Below are 24,006 nucleotides of genomic sequence, written 5' to 3'. Positions count from 1 at the left end.
GTGCATTTACGAGAGCCACTCCATTCTTGGCCAATCCACCGTAGTGGTTAAGCGGCATGGTATGGTATGGTATTCCTTTGCGACGGGTTAAGCGGCATTGCCTTTCACGTCATCGTCGTCGTCGTCGTCCTCATCATCATCATGATCACCACCACCACCACCACCACCACCACCACCACCACCACCACCACCACCACCACCACCACCACCACCATCATCATCATCATCATCATCATCATCATCATCATCATCACTTTGGGTGAGTGTCATACGTTTACGAAAAAATGAACACGTGTCACGTTCAAGAGGAAGAGAAAGCCAGCATTGTGAGCAAGCCGCCCAACGGATCGAACATGTTTTAGAGACGAAACACCACCATACAGCGCCAGCGTTCTTACGGGAAAGCGAAAGAAAGGCAATACGACTCCCGCATCCTGCTGCCGGCCACGTTCGGTGAGTTGCTGTCCGTTGTGGTTATTTGTTCCCGCATTTATCTGCTACGTAGGTTGCTGAAGCTCCTGTACATCATTTTGGATCACGGTCGAAGGAAAAAAAGGTTATAGTAGGAAGCGTCACGTGACAATGTCGAAGCCTAGTATGTTTTTCTCCTATTCCATTTCTTTTTATTTTTTTTAATTTATTTGTTTAATTATTTATTTAAAATACCTTACATGTCCATTTAAGGGCATTGAGTAAGGGAGGATACAATGTAAGTGTTTCTGCAGGAGTAATTAATATAAATATTAATAAAGGCAGTCACAAGAAAAACAAAGTTAGAAAACGTTTGTCCAGGTTAAACTTTACACAGCATAATCACAATGATACACTCACACACACTAAAAATGAAATAATACAGGTACGCAAAACAGGGCAAGAAAGCCGGTCAAAAACATCCTTATATAATGTTACTTCAAGATGCCTCGCAATTTTTCGCGAAAGGCGTCACGATTTGTTAGGGGCGCAATGTTATCAGGAAGACTGTTCCACACTGCTATGACACGCGGTAGCGCTGATGCGTTAACAGTGTAGTGCGTTAAACTATGTAATGCGCGTGAAACTACGGCTATTGTTCAGGCGACGTGACATGCGCGCTATCACGCAAACGTTATCAACACTGAAATTCTTATAACACGTTACACTTAAGCGACGCAGTCAGGCGCTGCGTACGCCTAGACAAGCACGGTATGTGGGGCAGGTTGTTAGAGCTGCATATTGACGAACAGCCTGCACGTCAGGTTTATTGCTTTGAGTTTATTAGTCGGTGTATACATTGAGTCCAACACAAATATGGATTGAAAATTAAACTATGAGATTTTACGTGTCAAAACCAGTTTCTGATTATGAGGCACGCCGTAGTCGGGTACTCCGGAAATTTGGACCTACTGGGGTTCTTTAACGTGCACCTAAATCCATGTACGCGGGTGTTTTCGCATTTCGCCCCGTCGAAATCCGGCCGCCGTGGCCGGGATTCGATCCCGCGACCCCGTGCTTAGTAGCCCGACACCATTGCCACTAAGCAACCGCGGCGGGTGGCAAATATGGGTCGTCATATCTACTTGGTGCCGTGATCTCCTTTAGTAATAAAGGGTCAGGGATCTGCACTCGACACCAGATTCTGTCACGACTAGACCCGCCTGATCAATCAATCAATCAATCAATCAATCAATCAATCAATCAATCAATCAATCAATCAATCAATCAATCAATCAATCAATAAATAAATAAATAAATCAATCAATCAATCAATCAATCAATCAATCAATCAATCAGGATCTAATGACCTGCGTGGGTCACAACTGACGCAGCTGGGAAGTGGAGCTAAGCGTCTAGAGAGAGTGGACAAAGAACAGGCGCGCTCCCGCAACGATGGCATATGCGCGGCTACCAGCGTCGGCGGCCCAACCTTATCGGCCAGCGAGGCCTCAGGTAGTGCTCGTGCCACCGCCAGCCGATCCAGGTATGGTGAGGCTTCGCCCCGTGGCACGGACGCCGACACCAGGCCTCGAGCAACAGCCGGCCATGCAACCGATCCCGGGATGCCCGCGGGGCCTGGAGTACCTGAGTGCCGTGGACCAGCTCCTCGTCCACCAGCAGCTGCAGCTCTTGGAAAGTATAAGGACAATCTGCAATCACGCGAACCTCGTAAAAGATGATGCTGGGAGAGTGCTTTGGGGATGGTCATCTACGTCAATGCGACTCAGCATTCGATCGACTGTGGGCGCATACGTAACTTGGTGATGCGAAATTCATTACTGGTAGACATTTAATTATTATGTCTATATTATGTAATTACCCATGTAAACGTACCCAGCGGCACCCATGCCAAGTATGTGTCTATTCGGACACATACCCAGTGTCTTGCGAAGCTTTACCAGTTCGACTTACAACGGCGCTGCCCCCCCCCCCCCCCCCGCCCGTGCGTTCTCGAGTTCACATGGTTGTGATTGGCTTCATCTGTTTGTTAACCAAAAGGAGAACTCGAGCCCTTCGCTTATATTTGATCCGCATCGACTGTACACAACGCTGACGTCACGCTTCGCTGGCGGACGCAGTGCTGGTGCCCTACGAGCAGCAGAACAGGTACGTGGTGAAGAACTCCATGGGCCAGTTTGTCTTCATGGGGTTCGAACAGAGCGACCTGGCGAGCCGTTGCTGCTGCAGCAACTGCCGGGCCTTCGAGATGCCGCTGTTCGACTACCGCAGCGTCGAGGTGATGCGACTGTACCGGCCGCTACGATGCACTTCCTGTCTCTGCTTCTGCTGCCTTCAGGTAGGCGCGTGCATGCTGAAGCCAGAGAGAGAGAGAGAGAGAGAGAGAGAGAGAGAGAGAGAGAGAGAGAGATAGATAGATAGATAGATAGATAGATAGATAGATAGATAGATAGATAGAGAGAGAGGATATAAGGGAGGCAGGGATGTTAACCAGTCAAGAGTCTGGTTGGCTACCCTACGCTGGGGGAAGGGAAGGAGATAGAAGGGAGAGAGAGAGAGAGAGGGGGGTATAGAGACGTGCACAGACAGTCATTGATCGAGTCAAAGTCGGTCGTGCAAATCAGACGTTCTCAGAGAGCACAGAAGTGCCTTCACTGCCTTCTGTGCTGACATCGCAACAAACCGCCGTACTACAGCGAAAGCTGTTTAAGTAATCGGTTAGGTTAGGATGTGCTAGGTAAATCACACTTCTAGAACGCTGCGATGCTCACTTCTACCGTGACACTTGCCGCGGTGGCCCTATAGCAATGGCATTGCATTGCAGAGCGCGAGGTCGCAGGTTCGATGCCTGCCGACTGCATTCCGATGAGGGCGGAACGCAAGAACGCTCGGTACTGTGCGTTGGGTGTACGTTAACGATACTGCACGTAAAAACCCAGGATTATATTCTCTTATTCTTAGCGTGAGTCTAACTAGCCGGCATAATTTTGCTTTCTCTTAAAGAGCTGCTAAAGAGGAACACCAGTTTAGACTGATAAGGACTGATAATTAATTTTGAGGTAACAGCGTGATCACTGAAAGAGGAAATGAAAGCCAAAATTCAATTTCTTGAATGTCGCACCTAAGCCTATGCGCCGGTGCCATCAGTCTGACGTCATAGAATTCAAAACATTTTATTTATCGGGGAAACAAGGGGAAGGCGGGAGATAGTAATTCGATACGATGAGAGAAACGAGAACAAGGTAAAAGCGGGAGCCAACGTTTCGACAAGTGGACTTGTCTTTTTCAACGCGACTACATTTTCTTGTATTTTAACCGTTCTGGGCGCAGTAATAGTTCTCTAACCCTGTTAAGTTGAATACCTTCGGCGCTTCTACAATAAACTCCAGTCTATCTTCGCCGATAAACAATTCCCTAGGCCCGAACGGATGCCGGCAAAATCTGTGATGTCACGGCCAACTGATGCGGGAACTTTGACGTGGCGGCGCCACCTGCCTTGGCTTTTTGCGTCATTTCTGGGCCCTGAGCTTAAGCGCGATACACACGTGCTCAATAACCGTCCCACCTATCAGACAAGTATCTGTACCAACAACGCGTTCAACAAGCTCTCACGAAGTTTCCATCGTGGTTGCAACAAATCCCAGTAGGATCCAACAGTTCGAGCAGTCCTCTTTTCCTGGTGTTGTCCCACGTATCCGAAACGTCGGCTGGTTTCAACGACGCGATATTTTGACTATTAAGAAGTGGAAGACACATGGTATGATTGCGCACGCGATACGTCGTCAGTCCGGTCGTATCGTTAACATCGCTGCCAACGCGTTTCCAACGTACTGCGTGAGGGTTTTAAAAACGCTCCAAGTGCGATCTGCCCCAGAAACAACTACGACTAACACGTTTTACTAAAATTAGGCACAATTTGGATTTCACCGTCCCCAAACTGTAGAGCGGGTTATGACAGACACCGTAGTGTAGGGTTTCTGATTAATTATGGCTTCTGGGCTTTCTTAACGTCATCACGTTTCTAATAGGTTTAATCAGGTTTCCAAGTACGCTCTGTACGTACCAGCAACCGCTTCCAATGAGTGTCCAACAAGTGTCACCAGGTTACAACAACGTTCCAAGCTGATTACACCTGTTGGATACTTATTGCGATAGAAATTTATAGACACTCCAGGCGCATTTGCGCAGTCGCCGTCGCCGCGATGTTCCGCATAAAGTCCAAGCGCGATAACATTGTGGCCGCGAACCATGTATGCTGTGTGTGCGAGTGAAAGCGAGCGAGGGTGAGTCGAAGATGGTGGCTCGATCTCGTGCGCGCCAGGAGGAAGGCGGAGAAAAAGCGTGCCGTGCGCAAAGCACAGGGGGGGGGGGGGGGGGGGGCGTTCTTCTCCGGCCGTGGCTGCGTATGGCGCGGCTGAACACGGCCGCGCGGGCCCCATCTCGAAAGTGAACTGCGATGGGGAGGCCGACGGCTGATAGCTTCGTGTGCGTTGTGTTCGCGCCACTTAGTTTGCGTTGAAGCGATAGGCAGCACGAAGGTCACTTCCCTCGCTGTCTCTGCCGCGCTCACTCATATCAGTGTTTTGACAGCGAGTGTCCGTGGTCAGCGAGTGAGATGTGTTCATGTTTGCCTGTGCGAGCGTTACCCCATGCTTGTTAATTTAGTTAGTAAGCAAATATTTACAAGTTTATGGGCCGATAAAATTAATATTCTTACTTCGTATATCTGTCTAATAATTTGCTATCGTAATCGATTATTCGCCTTTCGGACAAAACTGCGACTTTTTGGGTGCGGCTGTCAGTAGGACAGGGCGAGTTGGAACGTTCTCGGAGCCCAATGACGCCTCTCTTAAGCTTGTTGAATGCGGTTCGCGCGTTGTGTCATGTCTGTTAATTGCGAAGGGGGCTCGGGGCACCGGGGCCCTGTGTGCAGGTGATGGAGGTCCACGCTCCACCGGGCACCATCATTGGCTCGATCCGGCAGGATATCAGCCTCCTACCTTGTTTCTCGGTGCTGGACAGCGCTGGGAACGTGGTCCTCCGTATCAGCGGGCCCTTCTGCACATCGGCCATCTGCTGCGAAGACGTCGTCTTCGACATCCTCACCAGGGATGGCCGCACCAAGATCGGCACGATGTCGAAGAACTGGAGCGGCATGCTCCGTGAGGCGTTCACAGACATCGACAACTTCACGGTGACGTTTCCCATAGACCTGGACGTCAAGATTAAGGCCACGCTGTTGGCCGCTCTCTTCTTGATCGTGAGTAATTGATTCATTGATTGACTGATTATGACTAACGTATCAAAGCAACGCACGTGCTATGAGAGATTCCGTAGTCAGGGACTCGCGGCACCAGCGCTTTTGCATTTCCTGTTGCTTGGCACGATTGTCGAGATGTCTACTATAGTGATATTATACTGTGCTGCACCCAGTTCTGTCCGTGTGGATAACAGCGCGTTCTTCCAAGAAAATGAATAACCAACTGGCCCCCAATTGCAGCTATTGCAGCTCTACTATAGAATGGCCACAGTTAGCCCCATTTCCGTCAGCCCGTCCTGTCGCATACGCTCATCCATCCGATGTTTTTGTTACCCTGTCCGGTCAGATCCGGTCCGGTCCGGTGTTTTAGTTAGCCCTATGACAAGCACACACGCACTCCTGGCCGGTAAGCTTAGGTGAGCTTCTCCACAGGAAGTATCTTTTTGTGGAGAAGCCAGATTTAAAGTGTTGTTTTCAAGCACCTTTACGCGTGCGTTCTCAAAGATCTGAATATCCGCTAAAGAATAACACACACACACACACACACACACACACACACACACACACACACACACACACACACACACACACACACACACACACACACACACACACACACACACACACATATATATATATATATTTATAGGAAAGGGGGACGAACGAATGTGTCATGTATGCGCTAGTATTTATGTATGGTTCCGAGATACGCTTGTGGTAAGTTGTTACTGGGGCGTAACGTTAGAGCACTGGCATGTTCACTTGCACAATAGACCGGAAACTTCGCACTGCCTTTAAAAAACTGAGTTGTTTGAGCGTGTTCTGCTGTTTTTCTGGTCTCATAAGTGCATCTTTTGAAATGGCAAATTAGTTTCACCGAAGCCCGCAAGTTAGACGAAGGTTCATGAAAGGAAATGTTGCCATCCGCCCGCCTTTAGCAGAAATTAATCAACAAAGCAAATCCACTGCCGGTTTCTCAGAAAGCTTCGTAATTGAAGAAAAACCCGTTCTCGACCAGTGATCGATCCCAGGACCAACGCATTTTGTGGGTAGTCGCTCTACCACTTGAGCTACTCAGGAGGCTGCCACTTCGGAAAGGCGTGGGTCCCTTCTGAGAAATCCCCGTCACCTTTCCTCTGTAACTTTTTGCAAGTCTGGTGAACCACGATTTTCTTTCCTTTCATGTCCGTCTTTTTCTTGCACCGCACATTTCGAGACAAATTTTGGATTATTGCTGTCTATTGGCGCGCAGACATTTTTCCTACGTTGCAGCTGACATGCTCGCGTGACTGCCTGAAATTGCGATCGTGCGCAGGACTTCATCTTCTTCGAGAGCGGCTCCGGCGGACCGGGTGTGCCGGATCTTCCCGGGAACGTAATAAACTAAGCTCCTTCGCTAGCCTAACGCTGACGACTTCACGTTTACGCACGACTTCACTTTTTACGCACCAATCGACTGGGAGCGCGATTGAGGGTGTAGACGTGTTTTAAGCGTCAAAACATCGCGTTTCGTACTTCTCAGTATGCAAAGCCTTGGAATTCTGCTTTCTTCGTGATACCAAGAGCGTCTGGGCATCGAAGGGTGCGATGGACTCCATCGGGGCAACGGACGAGCTCGAATGGGAAGCAGTGACGAAGATTTCAATTCCTTCAAGGAATAAAGAAGTCAGCTTCAGTCTCGTGTATAGCTTCAGCACAAGTATGCAATGTCATCGCATGTCTTTGCATCAACATGACATCTTCATAACGTCACACAGGTTTTTACGTTGATGTAACGTCAGAAAATACTAAATTATTTAGCACTGGCACAGGCATATATGCACAAAATAAAAGAAGAAAAGCTTTGCTTTCACCGATTCCACAGCGCGTAGAATCCGCAGATTTTTTACAAGCATTTTTGTAAAGAACACAACTTATTGCGATAGGAATTACATAGACACTCCAGGCGAATTGCAGCCGTTGACGTCGCCGTCGCCATGCTGTTCCATATATATAGAATTCGAACAAGGGACCTACATCACAGATACCCGGTGCTCTAACCATTAGGCCGCGGACGCTTGCCTACGCAGGCTGAATAGAACCTGCGCAGGAATTGCCTGTGCGCAAGAGGAGTTACGTAGATGTCGGGGTGCTGTTCCGTCTGCCAAGCTCAAGTCGCCCTGCGTGCTGCTTGGCGCTAGTATGTCGCACCCACGTATGATGACGATGATGATGAACCTCTTTCATGACTTGTACCCACTAAGGGGGATATTCCAAGAATCGGGCGGCAGTAGGTAGGTAAAGAAACTTAGTATTTGAAGATGAGAAACGCTGAGTAAAAGAAAAAGAACCAAGAAGATTCTTGAACCACTAGACCAGTACGCCAGCGAGTTGTCAGGCTAAATGAAGGATGAATTTGAAAGGAGGTTACAATCGAGGAGTGAATAAATGCAATGTTAATAAAGAATTTGGAGGCACCCGTGTATACATTTTCTATTACCGTTCGAGGAATCGTCCTTGTCGTCCATTCAAGCTCGTAGCTCACACCCACTGTGAGGAGGACTCTCAAAGAAACGGGTGGATTAGTACAAATCATAAACACAAATAAAATTTCAGGACTGCTATAAAGTAAGCGCTGATGAAGGTTGAAATCATCTTAAAACAAAAACAATAATAGCGGGAAGAATGAATAATCACTAATTGAAAAGGTCGTTTATTTATTTAATGCAAATTAATTTTTTTTGCATAGGAGTGAAACGGGAGTAGCCGGATGCCGTAGTGCCTCCAACCTCTCCCGTTAAACCATATTTAACTCTGCATAAGGATAAGATAGCACTTAGACAAGACATTCGGTTGGGCCCCGTTATAAATTAGGGCGAGGGGACCGGCCACGTGCCCGGTGTGCCACCTTCTGGCTACGCCACTGCTTGTGTGTCTTAGATGTGATCAAGGAAAGAGTGGAAGTAAGGCTTAATACACAAACACAAAAAAAAAGAAGGCAAAAGACGCATGGGTGCGCACCAGCATCTCAGAGGCAGCAGTCGTCATTCGCCAAGCGCTCGCCAGATGGCTTCGGCATAGCCCGCCGCACCTAACACAAAGCCTCTATCAAAGCGCGCAGTATATTCGTGATGCTAGTGCAAGTTTGTAACCCTACACCTTAAGCGTGGCGAGGGGGCGCAAGACCACGGACTACCGCCGGTCACAACACATACAAGAAATACTTCAACTTCCTATGGCAACTTCTTTCAGCAGCTGTTTTATGCGAACAACCTTTTAGGTCTTTTTCATCGATATTCACGTCGAAGTCAATGTTCGTTACAGAGGAATCAGTCAACCATAATTAACGAAGAGTGTCATTAATTACGAAAAAGAAAGACAACGATCGACAACGACAATGCCCTTTAAACACACCGGTTATGAAACTCGCATGGAGTAACCAAGCACCTCGTGAGACTTTCCGGATAGCTATAGTAGCTGCTGTAAGGCAGCTTGCGAGTTATACGTAAACTCGCAGTAATCGGCGACGTTATATCGTTCACTGCGATTGTTAGTTTTTGTTACTTGAGGTAGGTGGCACGGTAATCTGTTAACGTCTAACTTCTGAATCAGCGTTGGCGTCGATAATTTCGCACATCATTTGCCAGTTTCGCCACCTTGCACGAATAAACCGCTCGTGCCTCGTGCCGGCCCGGGGTCCAGCGGGCCGGGAGCAGCAGCAGTTGGCTCCGAACGCTGTCGTCGGGAAGTGGCACAGCCGTCTGCGCCAGCGATCTTCCTCCCAGCCGCTCAGGTGAGCGGCTTTTCATCGCAGCGCGGTTCGACGTTGCCACCACGAGTGCTCCGCCCTCCTTTGCGTCTGAATAACGGCGGCCTGCTTCGTTTTACCGCCGACAATGCCTCGGTCGTTTGGACAAACTGTCCTAGTGACCCCGTTTCTATACGTTTACCGAAAGGACAAAAAAAAAAAAAAAGAATACGTCAGTCGGCAATCTTTTACTAGAGTGGATGTCTTTACAGACTTGGCTACAATAATTAGCCTTCTCGTTTTGTTTTTTGTCTTTTGGCACGACAGCCGTCACTGCTATATCGCTCCAGAGCCGGCTTTTTCTCGTGCTTTAAGCTAATACACGTGAGCGAAATGAGTAGAAAGCTCTAGCACATGCGGTCAAAGCACATCTTGTAAAGGTGCCTATTAACCACCAGCGGTAGGGCAGATCGTCGGCGCAGGGCACGGACTCTCAGCACGAGCGGCGTTCCCACTAGAAAGCGCCGGAGAGGATGGTCCACTACAGTGTTCCTCTTCTCTGCTACAATTTGTTTAAAGTACTCGCAACAGGCCCAATGATTTCATCGCGCCAAATGCCTGCCCCCGGTGAAGCAGGGGGGCGCACGTATAGTGCGCTTCTTTACAAGCAGCACGTCAAGGAGCAGTGCCACTGTTTCTTCTCAATCTGTCCTTACAGGGTCACAACTGAACCTGCCGGCGAGAGCGCCGCTGAAAAAACAAAAAGAAAAGAGGCCTGACTACGGAGCGCGATGCCACCGACACGACCCCCGGCTCCGGCTGTGCGACCCAAAGCAAAAACGTCACGCGCCGCGGCGGCGGCTGCTCGTGCTACAAACGCACCCGCTGCTCGAACTGCCAGACCCACGGTCCCGGCGCCGGCGGCCCCGAGGACCGGTGGTGGAGCGGCGACGAGACCCGCCATGATGGCCGCGCCTCCCGCGATGGCCGCGCCACCTGGAGGCGTCATGATGCTACCGGCAGCCCAGCCGGTAGTGTGGTCACGTGGCCCGTTCGTTCAGATGCCGACGCTACAGCTCGTGCAGCCCAACGTGCAACCGATCGCGGGTTGTCCCGCCGGACTCGAGTACCTGGTGCACGTCGACCAGCTGCTAGTGCACCAGCAGATTCAGCTCCTGGAACGTAAGCGCGAACGTCACGTTACATCGGATTCGGTGCAACGAACTCGGATAAAGCGAATTATACCCCACATCGAGCGCGCGAACCTTGCTGACTTACTTGGGATGACTTGCTCACAACGAGCCGGACATATATCGAACTCGGGAGCACCCGCTTCCAGCGACATTAAGGGTGCTTGCATGCCTCGTTCAGGAGATTTATTTTTATTGGTATTTTATTTTTATATTTTCTTGTCATGTGGACTGGAGTGGGTGTACATAATCTCGCGCATCAAAAACGCCGTTCCCAACGACGCTGAAAAACGGTTCAACGCACAGGCAATAATTAAACTTCCTATACTACGCGTAGTTATGTCTTCAATAACTGGATTCGTTCCTTGATTCCTTGATTCTTGAAGACATCCCGCATATAACGAACGCATCGCGAGAGTGTGTCATACGCGAGTTTAGGCACACTCAATTTCTTGATGTACAAAACAAATTTTAGCGCATAAGTTTGTTCGTTATATTGGGCCGGTATTTTGTAGCGATGCCTTTTCCGATTCTATGCGCTTTCAGGCTTTTCGCGCTTGGCCAGTGGTCAGAGCGACGGTCTACCCACATTATCAACGGGATCAGGCGGCCGTGTGTGGTGGATGATAAGAATAGCATAGAATAAGGCATCGCTGCAAAATAGCGACCTTGCGCTCGACTGCATCGCGTTGTTTTTAGTTGACACTAAAAGACACATGGTGGTGTGGAGCGCCTGCACAAATCGAAATCGGCCGCTCACGAAGGCGGCGCAGGCGCGGTTAATTCAGGCGGGTTAATCCAATGACCTCTCCTCGCTCGCGTCGACCGACTAAATCGTACGGCTGAAATTTTCTCGGCAGCCATTTTGCTACTAAAGCAGACCACCACTTATGCACGTATATTACATGAACTACCGAACTACAATTAATGTTATCTCGACTAGATCAGCTACACCCGTTTGCCTCCGCTGTCGTCATTATATGGCGCTGCGCACACCACATGCCTATACGTGCGTCCGAAGCAGGCTGCTGCTGGGGGGACGGAACCGGAAGCGGCGTCAACAGCGCCATCTGTTTTGGCATTCGTTTCACAACATTTCACAAGAACACGCGATAGATGTTCGTTTTTCAATAAACGCAGCGCAGCGTCTATTGACCCTTTTCGCGGAGCAGTTTGCTCTAGACAAACGAGATGGCGCCTTCGGCGGCGCGCCGCACTTTGCCTCAGCAAAAGCTCACGAATACGAAACAATCACCGCTACTGCTCTGCCATTAAGCGACCAGCTGTCGGAAATGGAACTGGGTGTTTGCTTACGCACTCTGCTCCACTCATGCTGCAAAATGTGGAGCGGTAGAGGAGACACATGTCCTGCATATTGCTTCAAAAATAGTGGCAGGCATAATCAGGAATGGAATGAATCTCTGTGACCAAGTTCCTGGACCGCCGTTGTATAAGGACCGCCTGTGTTGTCGGTCCTTCGCAATGCACGGGTTTGCTCGGAGATAAAGAGATTCGCTAATCCGCCAGCGTTGTAACGCTAAACTCCAAATATAGAACGTCAACCGCGGAAAGTGGGCATGAGTGAGTATAGTAGCGGTAGAAGGTAGTAGCGGTAGTAGGTAGTAGCGCCGCTTTCTGGCATAGTAAGTTTCTGGCACGTTATCCTAAACGCATCGACCGCAACCACACTCAAACTAAAGCCCAATCTACCGTCAACGTATCAACAGTAAGCGAGTGCGCGCACACTTGAATTAATGCGCCGTATGCATAGAATGGGTGACGGTGACTATACCTACAATATTGTTATAGTCACCGTCATTGGAACCAGTCACCAGCATTGGTATAGTCAGACGGCGACTATACCTAAGCTGACATTTCGTATACGGTCCACAGCGCGATCCTGTGACTAGCGTCAATACGTCTTTGTTACAAGCTATGCCAAAGTACAAAACACCTTCGTTCCAAGTCTTGTGCGCAGCATGAACAAATCTGTTACCCGCAAGCGATCAGGCCGAAAACAAACAACAGATGATGACCACCCCGATGTGCTTTACCGAGTCAGAAACATGACAAGCCGCTCCTTCAATGTATTCGCCAAATAAAGAACGGTGAGCAGAACACACTGATGCCGATTTAATTCGTAAGCGGCAATTCGTACAGCTTGGAATACATTTCTACCCTGGCTTTTTAATACAAGCACGGTAGACGCTGCTCGCGTCGTTTGGACAAGGCGTAATGTGCTCCGAAAGTCCTCTCGTGTTCTCTGAAGCTGTGGCCAAAGCGTCGTGTCGTCCACCCAGTCGCAGCTAGTCTACGACAGCCGCCGAAACGGAGGTTTGCTAAGCCGCATCGGTGTCATGCACACATCCGTTGAAAACACGGAGGCAGCGGACGCATCTGAGGCAAGCAACAGGCGCGTCAACACGTGATCAAACATGGCGGCGCCCGCCGAATCGCCGTGAAAACGGCCTATACGTCGCGAAACCGTGCTCCACGCACGTGCGCAAGTTGTCCAGGAGCGCCGGAGTTCAATGTTTTCTAGGAGTGCCGGAGCACTCCGTGGAGAATGTCCAAGCGTATTCATTCATTCATTCATTCATTCATTCATTCATTCATTCATTCATTCATTCATTCATTCATTCATTCATTCATTCATTTACTTGTTTATTGCATACCCTCAGGGCCTTCATGGCATTAAAGATGGGAGTGGGTTAACACAGGCTTATATAGGAACTGCAGTACAGTGAACGTAACATGGTGATGGAAAACACAACGGCAGTTTACGAAAAGGAATACGAAGGAGAGCACGAATGACCGTAAAGATAGAACAAAGGCAGATCATTGCAAAAAGATTTGGTCGTGGCAATGGTTCGGGAAGGCGGTTCCAGTCCAGACAAGCTTTAGGCATAAAAAAAACAAAGGCTAACTCAGTATACAGGTAAACGGTTTAGGTACCCAGTGTGCTGGTATGGGTTGCGCTTTCCGAGACGCGGACACAGGAAGGCACGCGGATAAAAACAGACGGCCGCAACGCGAACGCAGTTCCAACTCGCCCGAGAAGCAGCGATGTTAGGTACGGTAAGGTTTAGGCATATGAGCTGAGATAAATGTTTACCTAAACCTAAGGGAGTGGGCGCCAGCAAGAACAGTTCTCGAGTTAATTGAGACAATTGGAGCGCAGAGATCGCCGGAGCCTTTTGTGACCGCCCGCGGCCTGCTGTGCGTGCGCAGTGATCGTGCCATTTGAGCAGGAGAACAAGTACGTTGTCAAGAACACCATGGGCCAGTTCATCTTCATGGCGTACGAGAAGAGCGGCCTGGCCAGCCGCTGCTGCTGCGGAAAGATCCGGCCCTTCGAGATGTCGCTGCTCGACTACCGGAGCGTCGAAGTGTTGCGGCTGTACCGGCCGCTCCGCTGCGACAGCTGCTGCTGTTTTTGCTGCCTCCAGGTGTGCGCACAACGTAACGTATATACTGCCCGACGATTGAGAGCGTATACTTTTGTTTTATGTGTATAGCCTTCCGTACTGGATACGGCGTAGCCTAACGTAAAACGAGGCGGCGGTCGTCGCAATCGATACCGTCATTTAGGATTTGCCCTGGAGTAGCGCGTAGAACCGTTTCCAGAGACTGGTACTCTGACATTCCCTAAAGATGGATTCATTCTGCTATAAACATTTTATTCATATTCGCAATGTGTAGCCTCTGCCGGGCTTATTTTCGAAGGTAAAATCATTGTTGATGCTTTCGAGTAAAGACTTAATTTGGCTGTTCGGGAAGGGTACGAAGTCTTAGAAGAGAATGAGCACGAAAGGAACACCTGCACTTATCAAGCGGCCGTTCATGTTGCCGGTCGGAATCCCTGATGCTGAACTGGATCTAAAACTCTCGGTGTCGTCATCCTTCTCCTTTGTTGCTGTGAGACAAGTCTGTGCAGCCGTGGCAATTGAAGGTTGTGCTTTTCTTTCAACATTTAGGCCAACTCTAGTTCTTCAGTCGATTTGTCCAAAGCCGTTCAAAAAGAAGACATGATGCCCCGTGACCCCGTCGCTTTAGTCTCAGCGTGGAGGGGGGCTCGAGCTTTCCAGCCCCCCCCTTCCCGTAGTCGGCGCCATTGCATCACGTTGATAACAGAGGTGCCGTGGCGCGTGCAGGAGATGGAGGTTCACTCTCCGCCGGGCAACATCATCGGCTCGATAAAGCAGGACTGGTCCGTCGTCTTTCCCTACTTCTCGCTTCGGGACAGCGGCGGCAACGTAGTGCTCCGGATCATCGGGCCCTTCTGCACTTCGTCCATCTGCTGCAACGACGTCGTCTTCGACATCACGACCAGGGACGGGATAACACAGATCGGTCAGCTGTTGAAGAACTTTCACGGCCTGTTTCTGGAGGCCATCAGTGACGTCGACAACTTCACGGTGACCTTCCCCATCGACCTGGACGTCAAGATGAAGGCCACGCTGCTAGGCGCGGTCTTCTTGATTGTGAGTAGACGAGCTCATCTAGGCATCACTAGGCTGCCGGGCTTGCACGTGCGCATGATAATCGTGCTGGGTTTTTACACCAGTTCGTGCACTTATTTTTCGAATTTCTTTCGCACCATAGCACCAAGTGTATACATATGCACACATGCCGCATCGAAACGAGTTTGCGTGCGACATTTTTGACGTTGTTGCTATTCTAATTTCTTAAAGCGAGGCTTCCTTGGCCTATCTGCTGGGGTTTGTAGTATCGTGTGCACTGCCGAATAAAGTCGGCTCATCTCGAAGAGAGTGTGAGAGTAAAATGGGCCGATCCCGGAGGTGGCACAGTAAGAAAGATAGAGAGAGAGAAAAGACGCGCTTTCGCTCTCAAGGTGAAACATTGATAGCGATAGCAAAGCATTAGGCAATTTCACGAAGTAAGGTTCGCGGTTTTCTCGGCTGTGTAAACTGCAGTAAACGCTCGCTTACTGATTAAATTAACAAACACATTGTTAAGCGCGCACAGGCAGACGCGAACAAATCTCACTCGATGACCGCGAACCCTCACTACCACGACGGTGACGTCACCAAGAGCGCCGGCAGCGGTGAGCAAACGGCTCGTGCGTCTGGGAAACTTGACATTACGCGATCTCCAACACGAGGAGGCTCGCGGTAACACAGCTAGCACGAAGTCACCGACCATCTCGGCTCGCCACTAGCATTCGCTCCCGCTGCAGATTGCCTCCGAGATGCGTAGCGCCGAGCGCGTAGCTCAGCCGCGCGGAGAACCGTGCGCAGCGACGGCTGGGCTAGAGGAGGCGACGTGCGCTCGAATATATATATATATATACACACACACACACACACACACACACACACACACACACACACACACACACACACACACACACACACACACACACACACACACACACACACACACACACACACACACACACACACACACACACACACACACACACACACACACACACACACACACACACACACACACACACACACACACACACACACACACACACACACACACACACACACACACACACACACACACACACACACACACACACACACACACACACACACACACACACACACACACACACACACACACACACACACACACACACACACACACACACACACACACACACACACACACACACACACACACACACACACACACACACACACACACACACACACACACACACACACACACACACACACACACACACACACACACACACACACACACACACACACACACACACACACACACACACACACACACACACACACACACACACACACACACACACACACACACACACACACACACACACACACACACACACACACACACACACACACACACACACACACACACACACACACACACACACACACACACACACACACACACACACACACACACACACACACACACACACACACACACACACACACACACACACACACACACACACACACACACACACACACACACACACACACACACACACACACACACACACACACACACACACACACACACACACACACACACACACACACACACACACACACACACACACACACACACACACACACACACACACACACACACACACACACACACACACACACACACACACACACACACACACACACACACACACACACACACACACACACACACACACACACACACACACACACACACACACACACACACACACACACACACACACACACTCTCTCTCTCTCTCTCTCTCTGAGCAAACAGTGGCAGAACGAATTTTTAAAGGCACAGTAAAAGGCAGCAACACACTGCTCACTCAATGGTGCGCATCCGGATGTTCTATCTCCGAGGCATGTAACGTGACAGCTGGTTTGGCGACCTACACTTAACCCGACTCGTTACTTTAAAGAAAAGCTGTTCTTCAATCTCATGTGCCTCCTCGTCATTGTACCTATAGCAAGCATTCTCGTATCAGAAGAGACAGGAGTGCAGCCGCCGCATTTTTACTATGCAAAGCTAGGTTAGAACATGGCTGGCCCTTCAGCAACATTTAATAGTCTATTTATGGCTCAGTTAATGAATAATAACTGAATGCAAGACAGCAGTCTTACTTGCTCCAAGCTACGCTAAGCAACATTACCTTGCTTCTTTTCAGCTACGTAGCCCTCGCATGTCTTTTCTTTTTTGTTCATTTTGGATTAAGTTATGAGCGACACCGTGTGCCCCGGCTAACGTTAGCCAAGCTGTTCAACGAAAAAAAAAACAAGATTAAAATAGCACGGTGCAAGCAACATATAAGACCTACAGAGTTCGGTCGTCAGCGTTCCCATAACCGAACACCGCAAAAGTAATACAATTTTATCTTACACCGTGATTTTTAATAAGCTTTTTCGCTGAAAAGCTTCGATAACGTTAGCTATGACAGCCTATATATTTGTACGATTATCAATAAATTCAAGTTGATAAGTCAGCGCCGTGTTCGTCCTAACCTTTGCACCGAGTTTTATATTTTGGCACTGCTCGCCTCAAGTATGCAGAAAAAAAATCCTATTGTCTATATTTAAGTCGACGCCTGATCTTCATTCGATATTCCAGCAGAACTTTTTGTTGGGCTAGTTGGTGCATATTTACTGAAGTATTATAGCGCCAAACAGACGACACAAGAAGAGACACAGACACGGCGTATACATATTGTGTGTTTCCGTCATTAAAGCATCAGTTGTCAGTAAGCGCTCGTCCGTGTCTCTTCTTCTTGTGTCGTCTGTTTGACGCTATAGTGCTTCAGTTCATTCGATATCTTGCAAAAAAAAAAAAAAAAAAGGAAGAAAAGCCGCGGACTACTTAGATTGGAGTAAACGTACGCGCTGACTCGGCGTCGTTTTCCGACTCTGCGCAGGACTTCATATTCTTCGAGAGCGCCCCCAGGAGGAACAACAGGGATCTTCCCGGCAACATCATAAATTAGTTATTCGACGATCACCGATTTTGTCCTGATGCCTCCCTAAAGACAACCAGGCGGCTTACGTAGGATACAGCCGTGACACGTCTTCAGGGCCTGTGCGCGGTAGACTGCGTGTTTCTGAACGTAGCCCCGACAGTATTTTCGCGCTCACTGCTACGCTCACGTGAAGCAGCTTGTTTTCCGATTTCGTCGTGCGCCTCATGCACGATACCTTCTCATAGGGCCTGCAGAGCCCGCTATAACTTAATGCGTAGACAGCACCAAATTGGCGTTTTATTTCAGGCAGCAAATTTTAATTCTCGAATGTTTGAATTGGTTCGTGGCATTTTCTCTTAGACGTGCTATCTGTCACCTCTTGTCGAAAAAAAAAAAAAAAAAATCGGCAAACGTGTTTGTACAGTGTCTGTCGTGTTGAACGAATCCTGTAGCATGTCGCGTCGTATCACGCAATACCAGCAGGTTTAGCCGACCTCGCACAATAAGTACAAAAAACAAGTAAAACCTCGTTATGGCGTATGTTTTCGCATTACTGAAGATGAGGTTATAGCGACGAGTAAACTTTGACGCTTATAAACATCGTCACCATTTGCCCGTCCTTTCTTTATGGCCATCTCCACCTGGCTCTATCCTGCGGAAGCCCAACCCATATCCGCAAGTGCAAAATTTTCTAATCTCTTATATTGCTGCCCGTTATCGTCTACCAATTCACGATTGTACTACATTTTTTTGAACCAGTGGTCACGGGTCGACGCGAAAAACGCAGGAAGGAAATTGCTCGGCGGAAAACCTGGTCGGACGCGTGGAAACGTGTAAAAGGGGCAACTAAAAAAATAAGATAAACTAGAATAGATAATGAGGGTATAGCAAAATGTTCGAACGCTTTTTCAAAGGCAGCCATGTATTTGCTTTAGTGGCCGTAGCGGTTCGATGGCTAAGGGATTCCGCTTCTGAGCACGAGGTCCCGGTTTGGATGACCGCGGACTTGCCGGTTGCATGCTGACTGTCAACGATGGGAAAAGAAAAATTTGGTAAAACCTATTTCGCGATAGCTTTCGACGGTAATGCATTTAGCATTAAATGAATGTATAGCCACGCAACCTGAGCAACCGTAGGAACCGAGTAATGTACGAGGCGTGCAATGCAGCGGTACTGCTCTGTTTCGCTACCCGAAGAGCAAACGGCGCCGTCTGGCGGCGCCGCTGCGAAGCCTGCGCGTGGCCTCCGAAATTCACGGTGCGCTGGGAAGTTGCCGCACTTAACCAAAGCGATGATGATGATGACGACGACGACGTCAACGGCAGGGGTGCTTAACCACTACGGTGGATCGGCCATGAATGGAGTGGCTCGTATATGCGCTGGATAGATCATTAATAATTAGGCACTCGCTACGGAGATGGGGCCTGCCGTAACAGTCTGTACACTATTGTGACGGGCCCCCGACCATATAGTTGCAGAAGTGAGGTGGCCCAATTTTATACCATCGCATGTTATATGTGCACCGAGTTGCGCTAGTCAGTGGATGAGGTCCCGGACACGCGCACACACACACACACACGCGCGCGCACACACACACACGCGCACACGCGCACACGCACACGCGCACACGCGCGCACACGCGCACGCGCGCACACGCGCACGCGCGCACACGCGCACACGCGCACACGCACGCGCACACGCACACACGCACACACGCGCACACGCACACGCGCACACGCACACGCACGTATATATATATATATATATATATATATATATATATATATATATATATATAGGAAACTGGGACGAACGAATGTGTCATATATGTGCTAGTATTTATGTATGGTTCTGCGATGCCATACCTAGAAAACGGTTGTGATATGTTACTGAGGCGTAACGTTTGAGCACTGGCATGTTCACTTGCACAATAGACCGGAAACTTCGCACTGCCTTTAAACAACTGAGTTGTTTGAGTGTGTTCTGCTGTTTTTCTCGCCTCATAAGTGCATCTTTTGAAATGGCAAGTCAGTTCCGCCGAAGCCCGCAAGTTAGAGGAATTTTTATGAAAGGAAATGTTGCCATCCAACCGCCTTTAGCAGAAATGAATCTAAAAAGAAATCCACTACCGGTTTCTCAGAAAGCTTCGTAATTGAAGAAAAACCCGTTCTCCACCGGTGATCGATCCCGGGACCAACGCATTTTGTGGGTACTCGCTCTACCACTTGAGCTACTCAGGAGGCTGCCACTTCGGAAAGGCGTTGGTCCCTTCTCTCTGAGAAATCCCGGTCACCTTTCCTCTGTAACTTTTTGCAAGTATGGTGAACCACGATTTTCTTTCCTTTCATGTCCGTCTTTTTCTTGCACCGCGCATTTCAAGACAAATTTTGGATGATTGCTGTCTATTGGCGCGCAGACATTTTTCCTACGTTGCAGCTGACATGCTCGCGCGCCTGCCTGAAATTGCCATCGTGTGCCGGATCTTCCCGGCAACGTAATGAACTAAGCTCCTTCGCTGGCCTATGCTGACGACTTCACCTCGCCCACACCGAGTGTTGTACGGGAGTTCTTTCTGAGGGAGCATGCCTCCGTCATCGACATCCACGTCCATGAGTTGTCGATATCCGACAACCCTATCGAATATCCGATGTGGGAATGCGCCTTTAAGCTGCTTTTTCTTTTTTTTTTTTGAAATTTCTAGTCTTTTCCATTAGCTTATTAGATATTTTACGGATTCGCATCGTAATGTGGCGGCTGAGTAACCATGAGCCACTACGTCTATTGCAGGAGCGCGCCCTCATGACGCTTGAGGAATCGGCTGATACCCAAGTCGGACGAGCAAATTTAGTGACACTTCGAGCGAGTGTACTTCACCTCGCTGAGTGTCACATCGGCGCCTTGGCGCTAGATGTCTAAACGAAGTGTCATTCTGGACTGATGACAATCACGATTCTATGAAGTCATAGGGGTCAATTGATATGATTCTTGGCGTGTCGAGTTTTAGAAACGGTGATTACCTTTTTACGAGCAAGAACACGCTGATGTACAAGAAATATTGTAATCCCATTAACATGTACGTCTATTTGTTTTGATCCAATGCAAGAAAGGAACATATCCAAAATCCACGGGGGTCGAACTGGCGGAATCTGCCGAAAAGTGACCGTTTCAAGCTCTCTCTTATTTTCTTTGTGGCTTCACTGACGTCACAAAGCTGCCCACAATTATTCAAATCACGAGAAAGTTCTCTTGTGGTTAGTGCCTACCCTGCTGTGAGCATTCAGTTACTTATACTTGAAGCATCGCCGTTCCTCGAGCACACTCGCTTGCAAGCGTACTCTCTGGCAAGTGTCGCTAAACCTTTCCGTCTGTCAGCCTGCGAGTGACACTAATAGAGAAGTGCACTCGCTCGAGCACGTTGTTGTTGTTGTTGTTGTTGTGTTTGTTGCCTCAAAAACAAGGCTCGTACCCACGAGCACGTTCTTCCACCGCGCAGGGCTCGCTTCTCCCTCGTCGTCACCGCACGAGCGGTGGCGCTACATTTAACACAAACGAGTAAATTCAAGTTGGTAAGTGTCAACGACCGTATTAAGCGAAGCTTCTTTGTCTCCGCCTTAGAGTTTGGCGTCGGCGTCTGACTGAGTAAGACGTACGTCTGTCGCGTAACTGTCGCGCTCGCTTCGACACTTGCATCATGCTGTCCGAGAGTGGACTAGAGGAGGGACAAGCCTTCGTCGTATAGAGCGTTTGCACGAAATACTAGCTGGGACGTTAGCACGGATGAATTCGAATAGGAAGCACTTGCGTAGTGGCGCTAGCTTCTACGTTCTAGATGGTGTATATAGTCCGACGCGACCCGTTAAAGACATTTTAGGCACAAATCGACTGGGAGCGCGATTGAGGGTGTAGACGTGTTTTAAGCGTCAAACATCGCGTTTCGTACTTCTTAGTATGCAAAGCCTTGGAATTCTGCTTTCTTCGTGATACCAAGAGCGTCTGGGCATCGAAGGGTGCGATGGACTCCATCGGTGCTACGGACGAGCTCGAATGGGAAGCAGTGACGAAGATTTCAATTCCTTCAAGGAATAAAGAAGTCAGCTTCAGTCTCGTGTATAGCTTCAGCACATGTATGCAATGTCATCGCATGCCTTTGCGTCAACATGACATCTTCATAACGTCAGACAGGTTTTTACGTTGATGCAACGTCAGAAAATAATAAATTATTTAGCACTGGCACAGGCATATATACGCAAAATTAAAGAAGAAAAACTTAGCTTTCACCAATTCCACAGCGCGTGGAATCCGCAGATTTTTTACAAGCATTTTTGTAAAGAACACAACTTATTGCGATAGGAATTACATACACTCCAGGCGAATTGCAGCCGTTGACGTCGCCGTCGCCGTGCTGTTCCATATATATAGAATTCGAACAAAGGACCAACAGCACAGATACCCGGTGCTCTAACCATTAGGCCGCGGACGCTTGCCTACGCAGGCTGAATAGAACCTGCTCAAGAATTGCCTGTGCGCAAAAGGAGTTACGTAGATGCCGGGGCGCTGTTCCGTCTGACCAGCACAAATCGCCCTGCGTGCTGCTTGGCGCTAGTATGTCGCACCCGCGTATGATGATGATGATGATGATGATGATGATGAACCTTTTTCGTGGCTTGTACCCACTCAGGGGGATAGGCCAAGAATAGGGCCACAGTAGGTAGGTAAAGGTAGGTAAAAGAACCAAAGAAGATTCTGGAATCACTAGACTAGTATGCCAGCGAGCTGTCAGACTGAATGAAAGATGAATTTTAAAGGAGGTTACAATCGAGGAGAGAATAAATGCAATGTTAATAAAGAATTTGCAGGCACCCGCCTATACATTTTCTAATAGCGTTCGAGGAGCCGTCGTTGTCGCCCATCCAAGTTCGTAGCTCACACCCACTGTGAGGGGGACTCTCAAAGAAATGGGTGGATTGGTACGAATCATAAACACAAACTTTCAGGACTGCTATAGCGTAAGTGCAGTTGAAGGTTCAAATCATCTTAATATAAAAACAATAATAGCAGGAATAACGAATAATCACTAACTGAAAAGGTCGTTTATTTATATGATGCTTAATTATTTTTTGCATAGGAGTGAAACGGGAGTAGCCGGATGCTGTAGTGCTTCCAACCTCTCCAGTTAAACCATATTTAACTCCGCATAAGGATAAGATAGCACTTTGACAAGACATACGGTTGGGCCCCGTTATAGATTAGGGCGAGGGGACGGACCACGCGCCCGGTGTGCCAACTTCTGGCTAGGCCACTGCTTGTGTGTAACAGATCTGATCATGGAAAGAGTGGAAGTAAGGCTTAACACACACAAACACAAAGACGGCAAAAGATGCACAGGTGCACACAAGCGTCTCAGAGGCAGCAGTCGTCACTTGCGAAGTGCACGCCAGACGGCGCCGCCATAGCACGCCGCACCTAACACAAATCAAAGTGCGTAGTATATGCGCGATGCTAGCGCAAGTTCGCAACCGAGTTGGCGCCAGAGCGCCGGAATACCGCCGGTTACAAGATGTACAAGGAATACTCCAACTTGCTTTGGCAACTCTTTTCAGTCGCTGCTTTATGCGAACAGCCTTTTAGAATTTTTTCATCGGTGGTCGCGTCGAAGTCAATGTTCGTTACAGAGGAATCTGTCAACCATAATTAACGAAGAGTGCCACTGTTTACGAAAAAAAAAAAAAAAGAGAGCTATAATGGCCTTTAAACACACCGGTTACGAAACTCGCATTCAGTAACCAGCCACCTCGTGAGACTTTCCGGAGAGATAGTTGAGGCGTAATGGCAGCTTGCAGGTTATACGATAACTCGCAGTAATCGGCGAGGTCATATCGTTCACTGCGATTGTTAGTTTTTGTGAACTACGGTAGATGGCACGGTAATCTGTTAACGTCTAAATTCTCAA

General features: G+C 48.8%; 2 protein-coding genes across 2 annotated transcripts; both read left to right on the top strand.

Moving 5' to 3' along the window:
* The first annotated feature begins 1,866 nt into the window (after positions 1-1,866).
* Positions 1,867-10,198, top strand: LOC126539005 (phospholipid scramblase 2-like). Its single transcript, XM_050185692.3, has 6 exons — positions 1,867-2,110; positions 2,553-2,770; positions 5,366-5,692; positions 7,008-7,067; positions 9,319-9,464; positions 10,138-10,198. Exons 1-6 carry the CDS (start codon positions 1,867-1,869, stop codon positions 10,196-10,198), a joined length of 1,056 nt encoding a protein of 351 aa, XP_050041649.2.
* Positions 9,257-18,094, top strand: LOC126539243 (phospholipid scramblase 2-like). Its single transcript, XM_050186023.2, has 5 exons — positions 9,257-9,464; positions 10,138-10,601; positions 13,841-14,058; positions 14,764-15,093; positions 18,015-18,094. The coding sequence occupies exons 2-5, from the start codon at positions 10,211-10,213 to the stop codon at positions 18,081-18,083; spliced, it is 1,008 nt and encodes a 335-aa protein (XP_050041980.2). The 5' UTR covers positions 9,257-9,464; positions 10,138-10,210; the 3' UTR covers positions 18,084-18,094.
* The last annotated feature ends 5,912 nt before the right edge of the window (positions 18,095-24,006 follow it).

Source organism: Dermacentor andersoni, chromosome 11 (genome assembly GCF_023375885.2).
Source record: "Dermacentor andersoni chromosome 11, qqDerAnde1_hic_scaffold, whole genome shotgun sequence".
Classification (NCBI taxonomy): Eukaryota; Metazoa; Arthropoda; class Arachnida; order Ixodida; family Ixodidae; genus Dermacentor; species Dermacentor andersoni.
The sequence above is the reverse complement of the archived record's forward strand: the minus strand, read 5'-3'. Positions and strand labels throughout refer to the sequence as shown.